An 18032-nucleotide genomic window follows, 5' to 3' on the forward strand; every position below is an offset into this window, starting at 1 on the left:
AGGCACACAGTATTCAATAGACTTTGGCTACTATTATTATAATCCTGACCTGATAGGATTGCGGTGAGTAGTAAATCTTTTCGTGAAAAGTGCCTAGGGTAATTCTGAGTTCATGGTTGTCACTCAAATACTACATCTTTTTAATGGACATGTGATATTCTCTCTTTCTTCCTTCCCTTTTATAACTGCTCCTCTCTTGGAGAACTTGAGAATGATTCATTTTCCCATCAAATATCTAGTAGGTGTCCTTTATATACAAGTTTGTCCTGAGTTGGGATAGGAATGAGGAGACGGGAGTTAGGAACCTATCTCACCCTTCTAAAAAAATCCCACTGATATGGAAACTTCACTGTTATTTGGGGTACTTCATGATCCCATTATGACTGCTTCTTTCAGCCTCTTTCTTGTCACTCACTCACCTAACCCCTGCACCTCTCCCTCCAGCCACACTGAATTCCAAGCCCCAAGAAGGCTTCTTCACACCTCCACCACTTTGCATGCACTGCTATGTCTGCCAGGGATGCTGGAATCAAGTCTTCTGCTTTTGCCTACCACAACCCCATTGTCCTTCTTCAGGAGCAGCCCCTAAAATTCCCTTGGCAACTCATGACCTCAGCAACTCTCTGACTGCCCCAGGCTTAAAGATGGACATGTGAACCCTTCTAGCCAATCAAGCCTGGTTGGAATGATTGGTTGAGATAGGCATGGATGTGTATAAGCCAGCAGGGAGGATAGTGAAACCATGAGAAGGACAGAGGTGGAGTGCTAAGGACCTCCTTTGAACACCTGGATCTAACCATGCCTGCTCTCCTACCTGTAGGAGACATAGCCACAGGCAGCTCCAGGCTGGCATCCCCCAGCTTGGCTGCAGCAGAGGAAAGAGTAAACTTCCTCCTTTCTTGGTATATATAAATCTCAGGGAAGTATCTTATTGGACAGAACTGGGTCATGTGCCTACCTCTTGGGGGAGGGGCATGCCAGCCATTTTACCAGAAGGCCATGGGTATAGTGAAAGAGATAGTTCCCCTGAAGATGGGAGAAGGTGCTGGTACTAGAATGGTGGAAGGATGCTAGGCAGGCAAAAACATTCAATGCCCAAATCTCCCTTTGAGGCTTTATTATCCCCATTTCACAGAAGTGAAAACTGAGGTTCAAGGAGGTAAAGTCAATTGCCCCAAATCACATAGTTAATCAGCAGCAGAGCTGGGATTTGAACCCAGGTCTGTCGGACTCTATGGCAGATGCAGAATCACACCTGGATTTGCTTCCTCTGCTTCCACCCAGTTCATCTTGATCAAACTCTTCTGGCTTTAAATGTTCACCCAACAATATCCATAAACGACCCCCCAGGAGTGATTCTGTTACTTTGAAAACACACAGACCACAGAGAATGTAGATCGAATTCACCTTTTGGACAGAACAACAGGACAACTTAACAGCCTTAAAAAAAAATAAAGTATTAAAATAATGAAATAAAGTAATAGAAAACTGAGGAAGCCACCACAAGGTATTCAAATGAACTTAGTGATCAGAGACGTGTTTCCAGCTTCTGCAGGAGCACCTTCATGCAAGTAAGTCTCCTTGGGAAGATTCCTCTCTCACAGCCCAAGAGGGCTCAGAGCCCACCCCTTCCTGAGTTCTCGAGATTCTTTGAGCCCCAAGCAGCACCCAAGTGCAAAAAGTAGCAAGTGGAAGTAGAAGCCTAAACTCAGCCCACATCACTCATGTGCATTTGCGGTGTGCCATCTCCTGTCTGTAACAACCTCCCAGTGACCCCCAAGTTCCTTAATCCTCCCTTTGAACTGTTTCAGCAATGCCAAAGGGAGCAATTCTCCAGCCCATAAAGCAGAACCATTTATGGAAAGACTCTGTCTTTATTTGACAAGACAGCAGAATCCGTTTTATTTTCTCTCCAAAACGAAAAGTGTCCACTGTTTGCAAGGAGCCCTGCACCTTCAAAGCCTAGAAATCACTGTGCCCACAAGTCTGAATAAAGAAAACCAGGAAGATAGTGGAAGATTTCTGCATCTTAAGGTATTGGCGAGTCCCCAGAGAACTGCATGGTCCTATGGGTCTTCTGAATTCTGCTAGGGTTTGACTTAGCAATGAAGTGGCAAACTGGTACTTCAGAAACGATCAAATTGTGCTCCTCTAGAATCTGTACCTGTCCTGGACTCAAGCTCTCAATGTGTACAGCGGATTCAAAGCCAGAAGCAAGGAAACCTGTGAGATCTCTCCTGACTCAGTAGAGTCAGATGTGAACTGCAGAGTCAGCATGGTTTTTGCTCCTGCTAAGGACTGATGGCTTCACCACACCTAACTGCACTGTTCCTCTGTCACAGCCCAAGAGGGCCCAGAGCTCGTCCCTTACTAAGTTCTCCAGAAACCATATTCTCTTAGGTTTCAAAGACTCACCTGAGAACCTGAGCAAGGTGAATGATGGCAACTGAGGTGCAGTGAGGAAAGCATCCCTATGTGAGGACCCCTCTTGTGCATGGACCTTGGGATACACAGTACACTGTTTACAAAATGGCCTCGATGATTTCCCTGCCTGTATCCACACCCCTTTTCAATAACAGTGTTCAAAGCTGCCCTCTGAATCTGAGCTTAGACATGTGACTTACTCTGACCAAGAGAATGTGGCAGAAATGACTATGCTGTTTCCGGGCTTAGGCCTCAAGAGGCCTTGCATATTTCTGTTTGCTCTCTTGGAAAGTGCCATCATGACCATGTAAATAAGCCTGAGCCAGCCTGCTGGAGGCTGAGAGATACAGGACCCAGTCTCTCTCACTGCCCTAGCCAACAGCCAGCCCAGTAACAGAAGCCAAGTTGCCCAGCTGGCCATCAGCTGACCACAGACACATGGAGAAGTCCAGCTGAGGCCAGAAAAACCCAATGGATGAACCTAGTCCATATTGTTCACCACAGACTCATAAGTTAAATAAATGTGTTGTAAGCTACAAAGATTTAGGGTGGTTTGTTACACAGCATTACTTGTGGTAACAGCTAACTGATACAAGGAGTGAGAAGTAATTAACCTGTCTTGAACTTTCTAGGGAGAGATCAGGCAGCTCTCATGAGAATCTGACCCCATCTGGGTATGGGTCACTGGAGTGGGGGTGGGAGGCTAGTCTTCAGAAGCAAACATTTCTTTCTTTCACATTAAAAAGATTCCCCAAGACATAGAAACAAAAACAACCCGGATTCACACGTTTCTCTGTTTATATATATATATATTCTCTATATAGACACAATTCATCAGTAAACAGTTACAAGATATGTTGGCAACACTGAGAAAAGGACGCTCAATACACTCAATAGATAGAGTGACCCCACGCATTCGATTCCAGGACACAAGGACACACAACATACAGAGACCTGAATAAGCACAGTAAGCTGAATAAATGGGAGTTATTCCAAACCACAACCACAGACGTTCCTCTGGAACACCACGAGAGAAGGCAGAGAAGAGATCTTGTGCTATATACTTTGTGACTAGTCTGTCAACAAAAATAAATAAGAATCAGAAGGTCTAGGACCTGGGTCTTGCTAACATAACATCCTCTGTAGCGAATAGCTGAGGGACGAAAGACACTTTTCTCTGCAGGGGCCTTTCACACACTTTTTCCCATCTTGGGAAGGTGGGGGACCAGGGCAAGAAGATGTATATTCTTCAGAATCAAGGGCTATCTGGGCCCTGTCTGTCCTGCCTAAGGGGCCCCACCAGGCTTCAGGTACAGTTGAAGGTGCTGTGACCCAGGGGAGAGCCTTCACAGGTGTGCAGAGCAGGGATTTCTCCAGTCCTGATTTGCTCAGGGAGAGAGGACTGATGCGGCCCCTCTGACAATACTTTAGTGTGCTTTACGTGTCTGCTCCCCTCTGCAAAATCCTACCTGTCATTCTTGGGAAGACCATTCCACCCTCACTCACTGTTTCTCCTGATTCTGCATTCTCAGAAAAGAGGACTTGGCAGGACCGCCCTTCTGAAAGGACAGGTGGACAGAGTGAACTAGCTAACTCAGGATCTGTCTGTAGCTTGGTGACCCTTTGTGTAAAGACATGGAGGGGACGGTTTCCAGACCTAGCTGTGACCCGGGTGCTAATTCACCAGCAGACATTACCCGAGGAAAACACACACACATCTACCCTGGCCAACCTGTCTTCCTTTTTCTCCTTTGTCCTGAGTGAGCAAGGGCACTTGGGGAAAAGCCGGCCTCCCTGACCTCCAACACACAGCTTCCAAGCTTCTGGAGCACCAGACGGATTGTGGTGAGGTCTGCCCTGGGGGAAGAGGAAGGAGATGCAGACTCTGCCCTGCCAGAGGGGCTCTGTGCCAGACCCAGGAGAGTGTCAGACATCACAAGCCTACAGACACCTCTGGGATTCCACCATCCTTGCAGGAAGTCTCCTTTCTTAAAAAGAAGAAAAGAAGTCTCTCCTGGGGTCAGGCAGAGGAGAAAAATGAGAGAAAACAACAAATGGCTTCCCAAACCTCAATGGGAGACATGTGTAGGGCTCCCGTGTGCTATTTCTAAATGGGAGAAAGCCTCAGGACAGGTGGCCTAGGTAGAGAGTGGGTTGGGAGATTCACTGGTAGCTCCTCTTAGGCAATGGGTCTCAAATGCGGACATGTGGCATATCTGGGGACATTCTAGGTTGTCACAACTGGGATGGGGAAGAGGATGCTATTGGCATATAGCAAGTAGAGGCCCGGCATGCTGCTCAACGTCCTACAGTGCACAGGACAGCATCTCTCCAAACAGAATGACCCAGCCCAACTGTCAACAGCGCTGAGGTGCAGAAACCCTGCTCCATGCCAATCTTCCAGTCATGTTCCAGAACATCTCCAAAGGTCCCTTTTGAAGCATAGAGGTAGCCCCATAGACCTCTCCTACACCAATTTTCAAAACTTCCCTCCCCGAGTTTCACCTGACAAGACAGTTTGAAGGGATGTGGGAGAGAAGAAGAAAGAGGAGATCATTCTGGAGATGCTCCCTCCATCCATCAATGATTCCCACAAGGAAGGAATCCCAGACGTGGGCAATCTTTGGTCAAACAGGAAAACGTAAGGCTGAACTCAAGGGGCAACCCCTCGACCCCGCTGCCTGGCAGCCAATGTAGGGCAGTGTCTCTTTGCACAGAAGTCCATGCTCATGAACGGATACCAGGACCTCACTCCCAGGGCGGCCGGGAGGGAAATGGGCAGGACAGGCAGGCGGCAGCTCTGCTGACACCGGCTGAGCAAGGCGGCCGTCACTTGTTCTCGATCAGAGTCTGCACCTTGTACACGAGGCCGCGGGCCAGCTTCAGGACCTGCTTGGTGTTGTGTCGCTCGGCCATTTCTGAAAAAACAGAAGACAACGTCTCATGAGCCTTCTTCTGTGTCCATCCTTAGGACACACTCCCAGCGCGTAGAGGGGCCTTTGGGGTGTCGCCATCATCATTATCTGGCATCGTCCCCCAAGTGGCTCTGGAAACAGAGACCCTGGGGAAGGCCAGCATCTCTGGATCTCTGTTTCCCCCATTTCCTTGTCTGTAAAATGGAGACTGTAAACAGCGCCTACTTTATGAGGTTACTGTGAGATCAGATGGGATGATGTTCATTCAGTGTGTGCTAAAAAAGTTATACCTTCCCACCCCCTTCCCACAAATACGACAACTGGGAACTTTTTAAGAAAGCCATGTCGGCACATAGCAGATGCTTAAAAGCATGAAAGGAAGGAAGCAACAGGAGAGGGGCGGAAAGAAAGCAAAAATAATAATTTTATCAAGAGCCACACAAAATGATCAGATCTATAAAGTAGAATAATTCTAAACTTAGGCATCTGTCATAAGAAATCATTTAGCAGAAAAAAAAAAAAAAAGGCAGTAAGATCATAGTTCCCAAACTGGGTGCCAAGGTACCCCAGGGTGCCTCTGTGAACACACAAAAAAATTGAAAGAAACACAGTGATACTTCATATCTCTTGAATACTACGTAAACAGCTAATATGAATGAATTCACAAACTGCACTACATCCAAATCAATGACTTTTTAGCTTTGCAAAGCTAGGTTTTCAGTTAAGTGATTGCTGTGATAAAAAGTATACCACAAATCACTGGAACAAGAAATGAAGGGGATGGTGTCCAACTTGACTGCAGGTTTGAGAAGCTGTACGAAGCCCAGAGGGTGCGAACATCCCTTTAATAATCGTAGTTATATTTAAGAATGTAATAAAATAATTTCTTTTGACTTATGTGTATTATCTTTCAAATGTCTGCTAAGTTGTTAGTGTATAAATGCATATTAATTGGTTCGGACTCATCTATTTGCTGAGTGGAATTTTTGACCTGGCTTGCCATGAACTGAGAACGTTTGGGAACCTGTAGACTAAGCTAGGAACTGCTTTGAGTTCTCAATCACACACTCAAGCTGAAGACAGCCTAGATGCTCAATAATAGGAGATGGTTCAGTAAGCTTTGGACAGTTGTTTGAGGAATATTCTGCAGTCTTAAAAAGTGAGTATATGGAAGGCAGTTTTAAAAAATTGAGGGGTAAGCAGGTGGGCCTGGTTAGTACTTGGTTGGGAGACCACCTAGGAAGACCAGGTACTGTAGGTGTAAAAAATAAAAAATAAAGGATTGTAAGCTGACAAGGTCCTTGCAATCTGTGAGGTCAACCAAGGTGTTCCTTGCCTAAAAACAAACAAACAAACAAATAAATAAATAAATAAAAATTGAGCAGAAAAAAATGATACAACTGGATTCTGTAGTGGTTAATATCATAAAAATATACATGACTATGGAAAAGACTGGATAGAAAAATTTTTTTTAATAAACCCGCTAAACACAATGTGGTTTTCTGGATTGGGTCGTAGAGCAGAAAAAGGGCATGAATTAACAACTAGACGAAATCAAGTCAAGTCTGTAATTTAGTGAATAGTAACACAACAATGTCAATTTCTCTGTTGTGACAATATACTAAGATCGGTTTCATTTTTTCCAAAACCTTCTTTATTTAAAAAAAAAAAAAAAAAAAAAAAGAATGTTAAAGAGCAATATGGTAGCAATAGCTTCCAGCTATGGGCCCCCTCATATGGGCCAGGTATCATGTGATAGGCATCATTCATATCTCATTTAATTGTCCTGACATCTCTGTGAGGGTGGTGTTGTTAGCACCATTTTGGCAGAGCTGGGATCAAAATCTACATCTGCCTGACTTCAAAGGCCATGCGTTTTCCATGTCACTTCATCTGCCTTCCTGTGCCTGCTTTTCCTATGTATGCATGTCAATCCTTGGCAGCAGACAGTTACCCCATTTCACGGTCCATGGGAACAGCTTTTAGTGGCAGAGCCTGGGTTTGCCCTCAAGCCTGATTTCACCACGCATGCTCCTGCTGCCAGATCCAAGAAAAATGCCCCCTCAGCATTACAAGATGTTAACTCGCCCATTTGGAAACAGGCAAAAAAAGCAGGCAGAACCCCGCTCAAGCCCTTTCACTGTGTGTCAATCTCAGTGACTTTCCATCCCTCCCAAGGCCCCAAGAAGGGGCCCTCCAGAAGCCCACAGCCCTCGGAGGAGACCCTGGTCATGTGGGTACCATTAAAGAATTTGATGATGTCTGTGAAATCCATGTTGTTCTCTAAGATGATGTCCCGGTAGACCTCCACCAGAGCCAGTGCAATGAACAGGACGTAGTGGGCAGATGAGACATGTTTGGCTGCCCAGATGGTCTCCCAGACAGAGAAGACATCATCGTAGACGAGTTCTGCCAAGACACCAATACACAAATGTATGGGGAGAGAGTCAGCCGCAAAGCTCACGGTGTTGTCTGCCCTCGACTCCGTCATGTGACCATAAGCAGCTTCAGTTTTACCTGTCCGTAAAACAGGCTATGCAGACCAGGTGGGTTGTAAGTTTCCAGCTCTGACATTCTACAAGTGGAGGAAGTGAGCATGCGTATGTTTGATTGACACTGACCTGTCCCTGCTCTGCCCCTTGACCAGTGCCCCTTCTTTCCCTGCATCCTCCATCTCCTTTAGCACCATGGGGTGTATCTCCCCTCCCCCCTGCACACAGGCAGAGCTGGCTGCTGCCTCTGCATCTAGTGAAGAGATAGAATAGAGCCACGGTTAAGAGCAAAACTTTCTATGTCCAATAGACTCAGGCTGAATCCTAGTTTCATCACTTACTAGGAAAGTGACCTTGGGTCAGTTCCTCTCATCCATGAGCCTCATTCTTTCCTCATCTCTAAGTGCGTGGTACCAACAGTAATACAAGACTAAAGAGATAATACACAGAAATGGCTCGGCACTAGTACCTGGTACTTAATGAACACCTCCATAGGTGTTAGATATTATTATTCTTAGCATCACCCCATATTCGCACAATTGCAATGTACTGTGTTATACATGATTTCTAAGTCACGTGTGAAACGTGCTCTATGAGCTTCAGAGTTCTTGGTCTCTGACAGGCAGCATAACAGAATAGAAGGGAACTGGCCTCAGAGGGTAGACAGAGGGGGTGCTCAGATCCTGGCTTTACTCTTCCTAGCTGTGAATTTAATTCTTCTAAGCCTTAGTTTCTGCATCTGTAAAACAGGGACTGTAACGATACCTACTGCTTAGTGGCACTGCAAGAATAAGGTGGGTAAACTGACAGAACTCAGTAAATGGGTGCTCGTTACTCTTTTCCATTGGTTTTGCTCCATGGTATCTTTACCCATGAAATTCTGCTACAAAGAGACCAGGTACAAGGCCCCGGTTTGAAATCTGTACCTCGCTTGAAATCCAGTAGAAACCAGCGGTAGCAGAAGTAGAAGTGAGTGTAGTCCCCATTCTGATGCATCAGCTCAAAGAGCTCTGAGTCCAGGATCTGTCAGAGGAAGGAAAGGTGGACATCAGCCTCATGGGAAAAGGCTGAACCAGAAGGGACAGCTGAGTAAATAATGATATATGCCCATGCCAGACACCCTGCAGACCTTAACAACCAAATGGAGCTAAGAAATGGGATTTGAAGTGGAAATCCAACTAGCTCGACCTAACCCTGTCACTTTTCCAAAAAAGATATGGAAATGGCCAATAGGCACATGAGAAATACTCATCATGAGTCATTAGGAAAACGCAAGTCGAAACCGCATTAGGTACCACTTTATACCCACTAAGATGGCTATAAAAATGACAGACAGCAAAGTGTTGGCAAGGATAGAGAAACTGGAATGCTCGTTATATTGCTGGCGGGAATATAAAATGGTGTGGCTGCAAATCCATTCCTAGATCTATTCCCAAGAGAAACGAAAACGATGTCCATATAAAAATGTGTACTTCAATGTGCACAGCAGCACTATTCATAATAGTCCCCAAATAGAAACAACCCAAATTTCCATCAACAGATGAATGGATAAACAGCCATAAAAATGAATGACGTGCTGACACATGCTGCAACATGGATGGACCGTGAAAACGTTACACTGAGTGAAAGAAGCCTGGCACAAAAGCAACATGTTATATGATTCTATTTATATGGAACTGACAGAATAAGTGAAGGCTATGGAGACGGAAAGTCGACTAGTGATTGCCAGGTACTGGGGAAAGGGACTGACGTTACTGGGTATGGGGTTTCTTTTTTGAGATGATAAAAATGTTCTTAAATTAGATAGTGATGATGGTTTCACAACTGTGAATATTCTAAAAACAAGTGAATTATACATTTAAAAAGGGTGACCTTATGGTATATGAATTACATTTCAATAAAACTGTGTGTGTGAGGAACATATCCAAACATTACTTTGAGGAAAAGGACTAATAGAATCAAACATCCACATCTCCTTCACTGTTGTGGTCAAAGTGCCTGGACTGAGTAAATGCTCAGTCCAGCGGGTTTGATTTTAGTTGCTGAGTTAAGATTGAGCTGATTGAGTTTTGGAGTTCAACTGAGGTGGGCTGAGTTGAGTTGAACTGAATTGAGTTCAAGTAGAATCGAGTTACTGAGCTGAGTTCAACCAGGCTTGGCCATTCAGTTGATTTAAGGTCAGTTGGAGTAAGTTATATTATTCAATAGGAATGGATCATACCTGGATTAGTGACCTCATGTTGGCAAAATGCGTGTCCATGGCACCTCCGTGAGGGAAGTTCTGGTTCATCCTCTTCATGAGTTCTGTGAAGCAGCTGAAGGCGAGGGCCTCTGGGGAAAGATCCCAGGAGAAACAGTCAACTCCGCCACTGCCCAAGGAACTCGAGGTCCCAGAGTGATGGTCTAATGCCCTGAGCTGGTTTACAATGTCCACAGACAAATGAAAAACATATGGCAATGGCATGCCAGTGTGCTCCGGGCGAAGGCATATGCTCTCCAGTCTTAAAGTAATTACCAACTTCCCACCTTGAGGTGGTGAAATAATCTTTCTTTTAGGAAATGATGATGATGGCAAATGCTCTGTTTTAAAGAATCCTATTCGCTGTTATAAAAAGTTGACAATGCATCATTGGTCCCAAACTTTTATTTTCTTTTTTGAAATTCTACGGGGTTCATGAAATACTCAAATTTGGAAATCACTACATTAAAACAGCAAACATCAATATTGAGAGGGTGTTTATAGGCATTATGCAAAGAAATGGTCAAATAACTTTGAAAAATGCTGATTAGAGAGTCACTCCATACATTAAGAAAGGAAAGTCTCTGAGAAGTCCCACAATAAAGAAGTGAAATTTGTTTCATATTGTTTAACACAATGTTTAAAAAATTTATTTGAAAATGGTACTTTTTTTTTGCTCCTAACATCTAGTAATGTTGGGGAAAATTATGAGGTTTCCCAAGACACAGTAGAATCTTATTCATTTTTTAAAAGACTTTATTTTTTAGAAAAGTTGATAGAGTTAAATGAAAGTTAAGAGAGTTTCCGTATACCCCATACCAGTTACTATTATTAACATATAAATACGGTACATTTGTTACAATTAATGACCCACTGATGATACATTATTACCTAAAGTCCATAGTTTTTTTACCTAATGTTCTTTATTTTGTTCTAAAAACACATCCAGGATAACACATTACATATAGTTGTCATGATCCTTAGGCTCCACTAGGGTTTCTCAGGCTTTGTTTTTGATGACCATGACAGCTTTAAGAAGTACTTTAAGAAGTAATCTATAGAATGCCTACTGGAATTTGTCTGGTGTTTTTCTCATAAAACTAGGATTATGGGTCATTGGGAGAAAGGTCAATCACATGCCATTCTAATCGCATCACATCAAGGGTATAACTGTCAACATGACCTATGATTGTTGATGTTGATTTTGGCCTCTGGCCAAGGCAGTGTTTGTCAGGTTTCTCCACTGTATAGTTTCTCTCTTACTCCCACCACTTCTACACCGAACTTTTGGGAAGGAAGTCACTAACGTAGCCCAGGCCTACAGAGTAGGCAGCTATGTTCCCCATTTTTATAACAGCCTGATTGAGATTTACATACCATAAAATTCACCCTTTTAAATGTGCAGTTCAGTGGCTTTAATATACTCAGAGTTGTGCAACCATTATCATTATCTATTTGAGAACATTTTCATCACTCCGAAGGATACCCTGTATACATCAGCAGTCTTTGCTCATTTCCCTATCCCCAGTACCTGTCACCACTGTCTCTACAGATCTCCCTGTTCTGGACATTTCATATAAATGAAATCATACAATACATGGTCTTTTGTTTCTGGCTACTTTCACTCAGCATGGTATTTTCAAGGTTCATTCACATTGTAGTATGTATCAGATCATTCTTTTTTTGCCAAATAATATTCCACTGTATGGCTACACCACAATTTGTTTACTTGTTCCTCTGTTGATGAACATTTGGGTTGTTTCCACTTTTCAGCTATTAAGAATAATGCTATTGGGCGTGTTTGTGTAAAAGTATTTGTATGAATATGTTTTCATTTCTCTTGAGGATATACCTATGAATGGAATTGCTGGATCACAAGGTAAGTCTATGTTATTATAAGGAACTGCCAAACTGTTTTCCTAAGTGGCTGCACCATTTCACAATCCCACTAGAAATGCCTGAGAGCTCCAATTTCTCCATATCCTCAGTAACACTTCTTTTCTGTCGTTTTTATTCTAGCCATCTGAGTGGGTGTGAAGTGGATCTCACTGTAGTTTTGATTTGTATTTCCCTAATGAGTAAAGATTCTGAGCATCTTTTAATGCTCTTATTAGCCACTTGTACATCTTCTATTGTATTGAGAAATGCCGATTCAAAACCTTTGCCTATTTTTAATTGGTTTATTGATCTTTTTAGTGTTGAGTTGTAGGAGTTCTTTATATTTTTTTGAATACAAGTTCCTTATTATTTATGTGATTTGCAAATATTTTCTTCCATTCTCTGGGTTCTCTTCATTTTCTTGATAGTGTTCTTTGAAGCACAGATTTCCAATTAAAGTCCAATTTACCTACTTTTTATTTTGTCACTTTATGTTTTTGGTGTCACATCTAAGAAACCATTGCCTAACCCAAGGTCGCAAATGTTTATGCCTATGTTTTTGTCTAATAATTTTATGGTTTTAGCTTTTACTTCTGAGTTTATGATTCATTTTAAGTTAGTATTTTTATGTACAGTGTGGGGTAGGAATCCAACTTTTTAATCTTTTGTGTGTGGATACACGGTGTTTCAGCAGTTGAAATGTCTTGGCATATTGTCAAAATCAACTGACCACAAATGTAAGCGTTTACTTCTGGACTCTCAATTATATTCCATTGATCTACATGTCTATTTTTATGGAAGTATCACACTGTCTTGATTACAGTAACTTTGTAGTGGGTTTTGAAATTGGAAACTGTGTGTCTTTAACCTTTTCTTCTTTTCCAAAACCGATTTCACTATTCTTGGTCCCTTGAATTTCCATATAATTTTAGGGTCAGTGTGTCAATTTTTGGGGAAAAAAAGGCAGCTGGGATTTTGACCTGTCATTAAATTTGCATGAAATCTACATCAATTTGGAATGTACTGCCATCTTAACAATAGTAGGTCTTCTCATCCATGAGCATGAGATCTTGCCATTTATTTATCTTTTTAATTTATTTAAACAATGTTTTGTGGTTTTTGGCGTACAAATCTTACACTGCTTAAGTTAAATTTATTCATAAATATTTCTTCTTTTAGATGCTACCGCAAATGGAATTTCCTTCCTAATTTCATTTTTGGATTATTCATTGCAATTGTATAGAAATACAATTGACTTTTGTACATAGATTTTTTGTCCTGAAATCTTACTGAACTCATTTACTAGTTCTAATATGTTTTTGATACCTTAGGACTTTCTAAACACAATATTGTATCATCTGTAAATCGAGACGGTTTTAATTGTTCTCCAATCTCATACCTTTTGATTTTTTCTTCCCCAATTGTCTTGGCGTAAACCTTCTGTGACAAAAGTGTACATCCTTGTCTTACATTTTATCTTTGGGGGGAAAGTAATCAGTCCCGTCCTAGGTTTTTCATAGGTGCCTTTTATCATGTTGAAGAAGCCTCCTTCTACTCCTAGTTTGTTGAGTGTTTTTATTATGAAAGCGTGCTAAAAATTGTCATGTGCCATTTAAGTGACAATTGAGATGATCATATGGTTTTTGTCCTGTATTCTACTAATGTGGTGAATTACGTTCATTGATTTTCATACACTGAACCAGTCTTGCATTCCAGAGATAAATCTCATTTGGTCATGGTATATTATCTTTTTTATCTCTTGCTAGATTCAGTTTGCTATTATTTTGTTGAAAAGCTTGCTCTTAAATTCATAAAGGATATTAGTCTATAGTGTACTTTTTTTGTGATGTCTTTGTCTGGTATTGGTATCAGGATACCAATGGGTTCTTACGTAAGAACGAGCTTCATAGAATAAGTTAGGAAGTGTTCCCTCCTGTTTTTTGGAAGAGTTTGGGAAGAACTGGTATTAATTCTTCTTTCAAATGTTTGGAGAATTCACAAGTAAAGTCATCTGAGACTGGGTTTTTCTTTGTTCTCATTCATGTTTATACAGTCAGTGTCTAGAAAAGGCCTGACTATGTGTTGGGCACCTGGAAATAAGTGTTGGCTAACACAGAACAATAGGACTTTTTATTTCACTAGGACCTTGATGTGTTCACCAAACAGGTCTTCTGAGCACCAGTACTGATCTATTCCATGGAGTCACAGAGTAGAGTGAACTTCCCTCCTCTGCAGTAGGAAGGAAACTGTACCCCAAGCCCTGGGGTGGGGAGAACACACTCACCATCATCCAGAATGACCAGCAGAGGAGCCAGGAGGTCGCACATGCCTTGGACATAGCCGATCTCAATGTGCTGCCAGATGTAGCTACAAGAGAAACACAAGGGGCTCAGTGATGACACCCACAATCTGCCTCTCCAGCCTACTCTTCCTTTCCCTCCTCCCTGATTCAGTCCCCCATCCCTCACCTGGACTACTCCCTTAACGTCCTGCCTGTATCCCCATCATCAATTTTACTCTCTTCAAATATCCTATCAGGTTGACCTTCCTAAGGTCCAGCTCAAGGAGGCCACTGCTTGCTCAAAAACCTTCACAAGCTCCCACTGTGTGACAGGACAATATCCAAACTTCTTAATTGGGGGCACAAGGCATTCACAGGTTCTTCCCCAACCACCTTCGCAGTCTCACCCATCATTTCCCAGTACTTCTTCCCCTCCAGCCACTCACGTACAAATAAAGCACACGTTCACACCATTGTGCTTTTGCCCTAGCCGTTCCCTCTATCTGGAATTCCCCATCTGCCCCTTAATAATAAAAGCTAATATTTACTGAGCATTTACTCTCTACTCAGTCCACTATACATATACTGCATCATCTAATTTTCAAAATAATCATATTTAAAAAACGATTATTTCATGTCATGGATGAGGAGACTGAGGCATAGAGAGATACGTGACGTGTACAAAGTCATACACCTAAAAATAAATGACAGAGGAGGGATTTGAACTCAAGTGACCTCACCCCAGGGTATGTGCCCCTGACTGGTATGTCAAATGGTTCTTCAGATTCTCCTAATGTTGCCAAAGTCTATCTTAAATACCACCACCTCTGCGAGGCCTTCCATGATTTTTCCCAATAATCAGTCAAAAATCAGTCTATCCTTTCTCCCCCAGCACTTTTTCATTTTAATGTAACACACTCCATTAAAGGTAATAATGTCTGTATTTCCTAGGCTAAATTTTGAGAGGCAGTGATTGTTTAGGAGACTATAAGACAGAATAGTTAAGAGGGGGTGCTTATTAATAAGAATTAGTTAGAGAGCAGGGGTTGGCAAACCTCTTCTGAGAGGTTCAGATAATAATAATTTTCAGCCTTGTAGGCCATATCTTCTCTGTCTCAGCTACTCAACACTGCAGAAAAAAATCAAAGACAATATGCAAGCAAATGGGCATGGCTGGGTTCTAATAAAGTTTTATTTACAAAAACAAGCGATGGGCTGCAATTGGCTGGTAGGCCATAGCAGTAATTTGCAAACCCAAGTTAGAGAAGCATAGGAAGAAGTCCGGGATGTATTATTGAGTGTGAAAAGCAAGTTGTAGAAAAACAGTTTGTAGAATAATCCTATATAAGAACTTTTTAAAACTTTCAAATATACATGCTGTTATATAGTGTGTGTGTGTGTGTGTGTGTGTGTGTGTGTGTGTGTGTAATATATAATATAGTTTCATATATTATATATATAGCTTCGGAGGAATATTCATTAATATATTATCAGTAGTTACTTCTCCTGAGTGAGTGGTATTGATGACCAGATATGGAAGAAGTTTCTCTTTATACCTTATGAACTGATTTCTTTGGTTGACTCAGGGTTTTAATAAGCATGAGTTACCTTCATATTTTAAGAAATAAAAAAAATAATTTTTAATGACAAGTAGTAAGTTGACCCAGATCTTGGCTTAATGAAATACAGCAAAGACTCGAAAGCCTAAGAGAGTCTAGAGTGGGGATGAGATCCTACTCAGCCACTGCCCAGCTGGGGGACTTGAACGATGTGGTACCTCTCTGAGCCTCCATTTCCTCACCTGTAAAAGGAGATAATGCTTACCTCATAGATTTGTTGTGAAGATGAAGTGAGATGATGTTAATAAAGGGCTTAATAAGTGTCCTGTATTGTTATCATTATTATGCTTGTTATATTTTATTGTTAGTGTGGGCTGGAATAAGATTCCAGGTGGAGGCTGCAGTTCCAGCTGGGCTCCCTGCAGCCTGCATGTCTGACATCCCTGCCCAACCCCCTAATCCCTACAGATCCACCCCCTGCCCCTGCTCCAGCCACCTGCACATGATGTTGCGCAGCTTCTCCAGATTGGCAGGTGTGAAGTACCAGTAGTTGCGGTCGCACCTCTGCACGTCCTTCTCGATGCGGTGCAGGTTCACTGTGTACAGGTCCAGCAGCTCGGGCTGCGGACCCCAGGAGGGGAAGGAAAGAACAATTAAACCCCAGTTCCCCAAAGAGGCTGTCCTCCAGAGAGTCTCCCTCCCCTAAACCTTCTCCTATCCTCACTGAAAAAAACATCCTCTACCCGGATGAGTCAAGGGTTTGAATTATTCTCGTTTTCTTTTAGAGTGAAAATTATTTTTATTTTCTTCTTAGATAAAACAAAACAATCCTATAAGGTTCATAGACTTATTATCCCCATTTTATAGATGAAGAAACTACAAGAGAGTTATAACTGTTGCTGAACGTGCATCCCTCTCTGCTGAAAGCTGGATAAGACGCATGAACAACTGAATGGAAGTCCAATTGTAGCAATATCATGTCTTGACCCAACAATCCTGATGAAATAGTTCAATGGTACAGCAAGAAAATAAAGAATATTTAAAGGCCAATGATTAATCAAGAAAGGTAAGATAATATGAAGCTGCTTTTGCCTTGAGGGAAGCTGCCAAACTGGGAAAATTTAAGCTTGGATTTAATGGTGTTGTTCCCTGCTACCCCCAGCCACACACACATCCCAGGGTATGGAATTTAAGAGACTTTCCTGCATTAAGGCAGGACCCCAAAGAGCCACCCTCCATAAAGGGAAAACTGAAAAAAAAAACTACCATCCTGGGGTCTCAAGGACATCTACCTGTCTTGAACATGGGTGTCAATAGCCTTGAATCAGGTGTATAACTTATGCACGTTGATAACCCAAATTCTCACAACCTGGGCCGTCTGAAAAAAGTAGAGAATCTAATTTAAAGTGACCTCAGGTTGGTTATTCCCCTGGGTATTTGGAAAAGGTCAAAGAAAACCCTCTCTTGAGGAAACTACCTTCTACTTAGGCCTCAAATAGTGCAACAGAAAAAATTCTAAGAAATATGAGCTCATGTTAAAAAAAAATTGCAAAACACACAGAGGAAGTAGGCGCCACGAGTGACAGGGAGCACAAACACCAGACAGCAGAACCAGATCCATGAGGACGTCAGGTAGTAGAGAGATCGGGAGCAGACGACAAAGTAAGTATTTTAATATTTTTAAAGAAATAAAAAGAAGAAATTACTAATGAGAATAGAGAGCAAGAGACTATATAATAACCAAGCGGAACATTTTGTAGCAGATTTGGAGAAAAGCCAAGTAAAACTTCATGAAACATATTAAAAACTCGCTAGAGACATATAACAGAAAATTAGATACTACCAAAATAGAATTATTGAAGTGAAAAGAGATCTAAAGAAACTATTCAGGATTCGGCATAGAGAAATGAAGAGATAACAAAATGAAAGAGAAGTATTATACGTGGAAGATAGTCGAGACGGTCTAAGAAACAGTTACAGAAGGAGAGAAAAGTTGGGAAGCAGCAACAATCGAATGAATAGTAGATGAAAAATTTGTAGAACTGACTAAATATACTAATTTGCATGTACATAAAGCCCAACAAACCACTAGCCTGAAAATGGAAAAAGAAATCCACACCCAGACACATGACATAAAATACCAAAAGGAAATCTTAAAAGTAGCTGGAGAGAAAAGCAGATTATCTTTGAAGGAATGGCAATTAGAAACCTGACTTCTCAACAGCAACGATGGAATTCAGAAGA

The 18032-nt window shown here is 42.0% G+C and overlaps 1 protein-coding gene across 1 annotated transcript in view; it reads right to left on the reverse strand.

Moving 5' to 3' along the window:
• Positions 1–4430: 4430 nt before the first annotated feature.
• The window catches only part of SGSM1 (small G protein signaling modulator 1), an 80488-nt gene continuing 66886 nt past the window's right edge, over positions 4431–18032 (reverse strand). The window contains exons 21-26 of the mRNA XM_016124219.2: positions 16285–16409; positions 14233–14315; positions 10053–10162; positions 8758–8854; positions 7581–7748; positions 4431–5342 (exon numbers count right to left, since the gene is read on the reverse strand). Coding sequence (XP_015979705.2) covers positions 5254–5342; positions 7581–7748; positions 8758–8854; positions 10053–10162; positions 14233–14315; positions 16285–16409 — 672 coding nt within the window. The 3' untranslated portion in view covers positions 4431–5253. The remainder of the gene's footprint in view (positions 5343–7580; positions 7749–8757; positions 8855–10052; positions 10163–14232; positions 14316–16284; positions 16410–18032) is intronic.

Source organism: Rousettus aegyptiacus, unplaced genomic scaffold (assembly GCF_014176215.1).
Source record: "Rousettus aegyptiacus isolate mRouAeg1 unplaced genomic scaffold, mRouAeg1.p scaffold_m13_p_5, whole genome shotgun sequence".
NCBI lineage: Eukaryota > Metazoa > Chordata > Mammalia > Chiroptera > Pteropodidae > Rousettus > Rousettus aegyptiacus.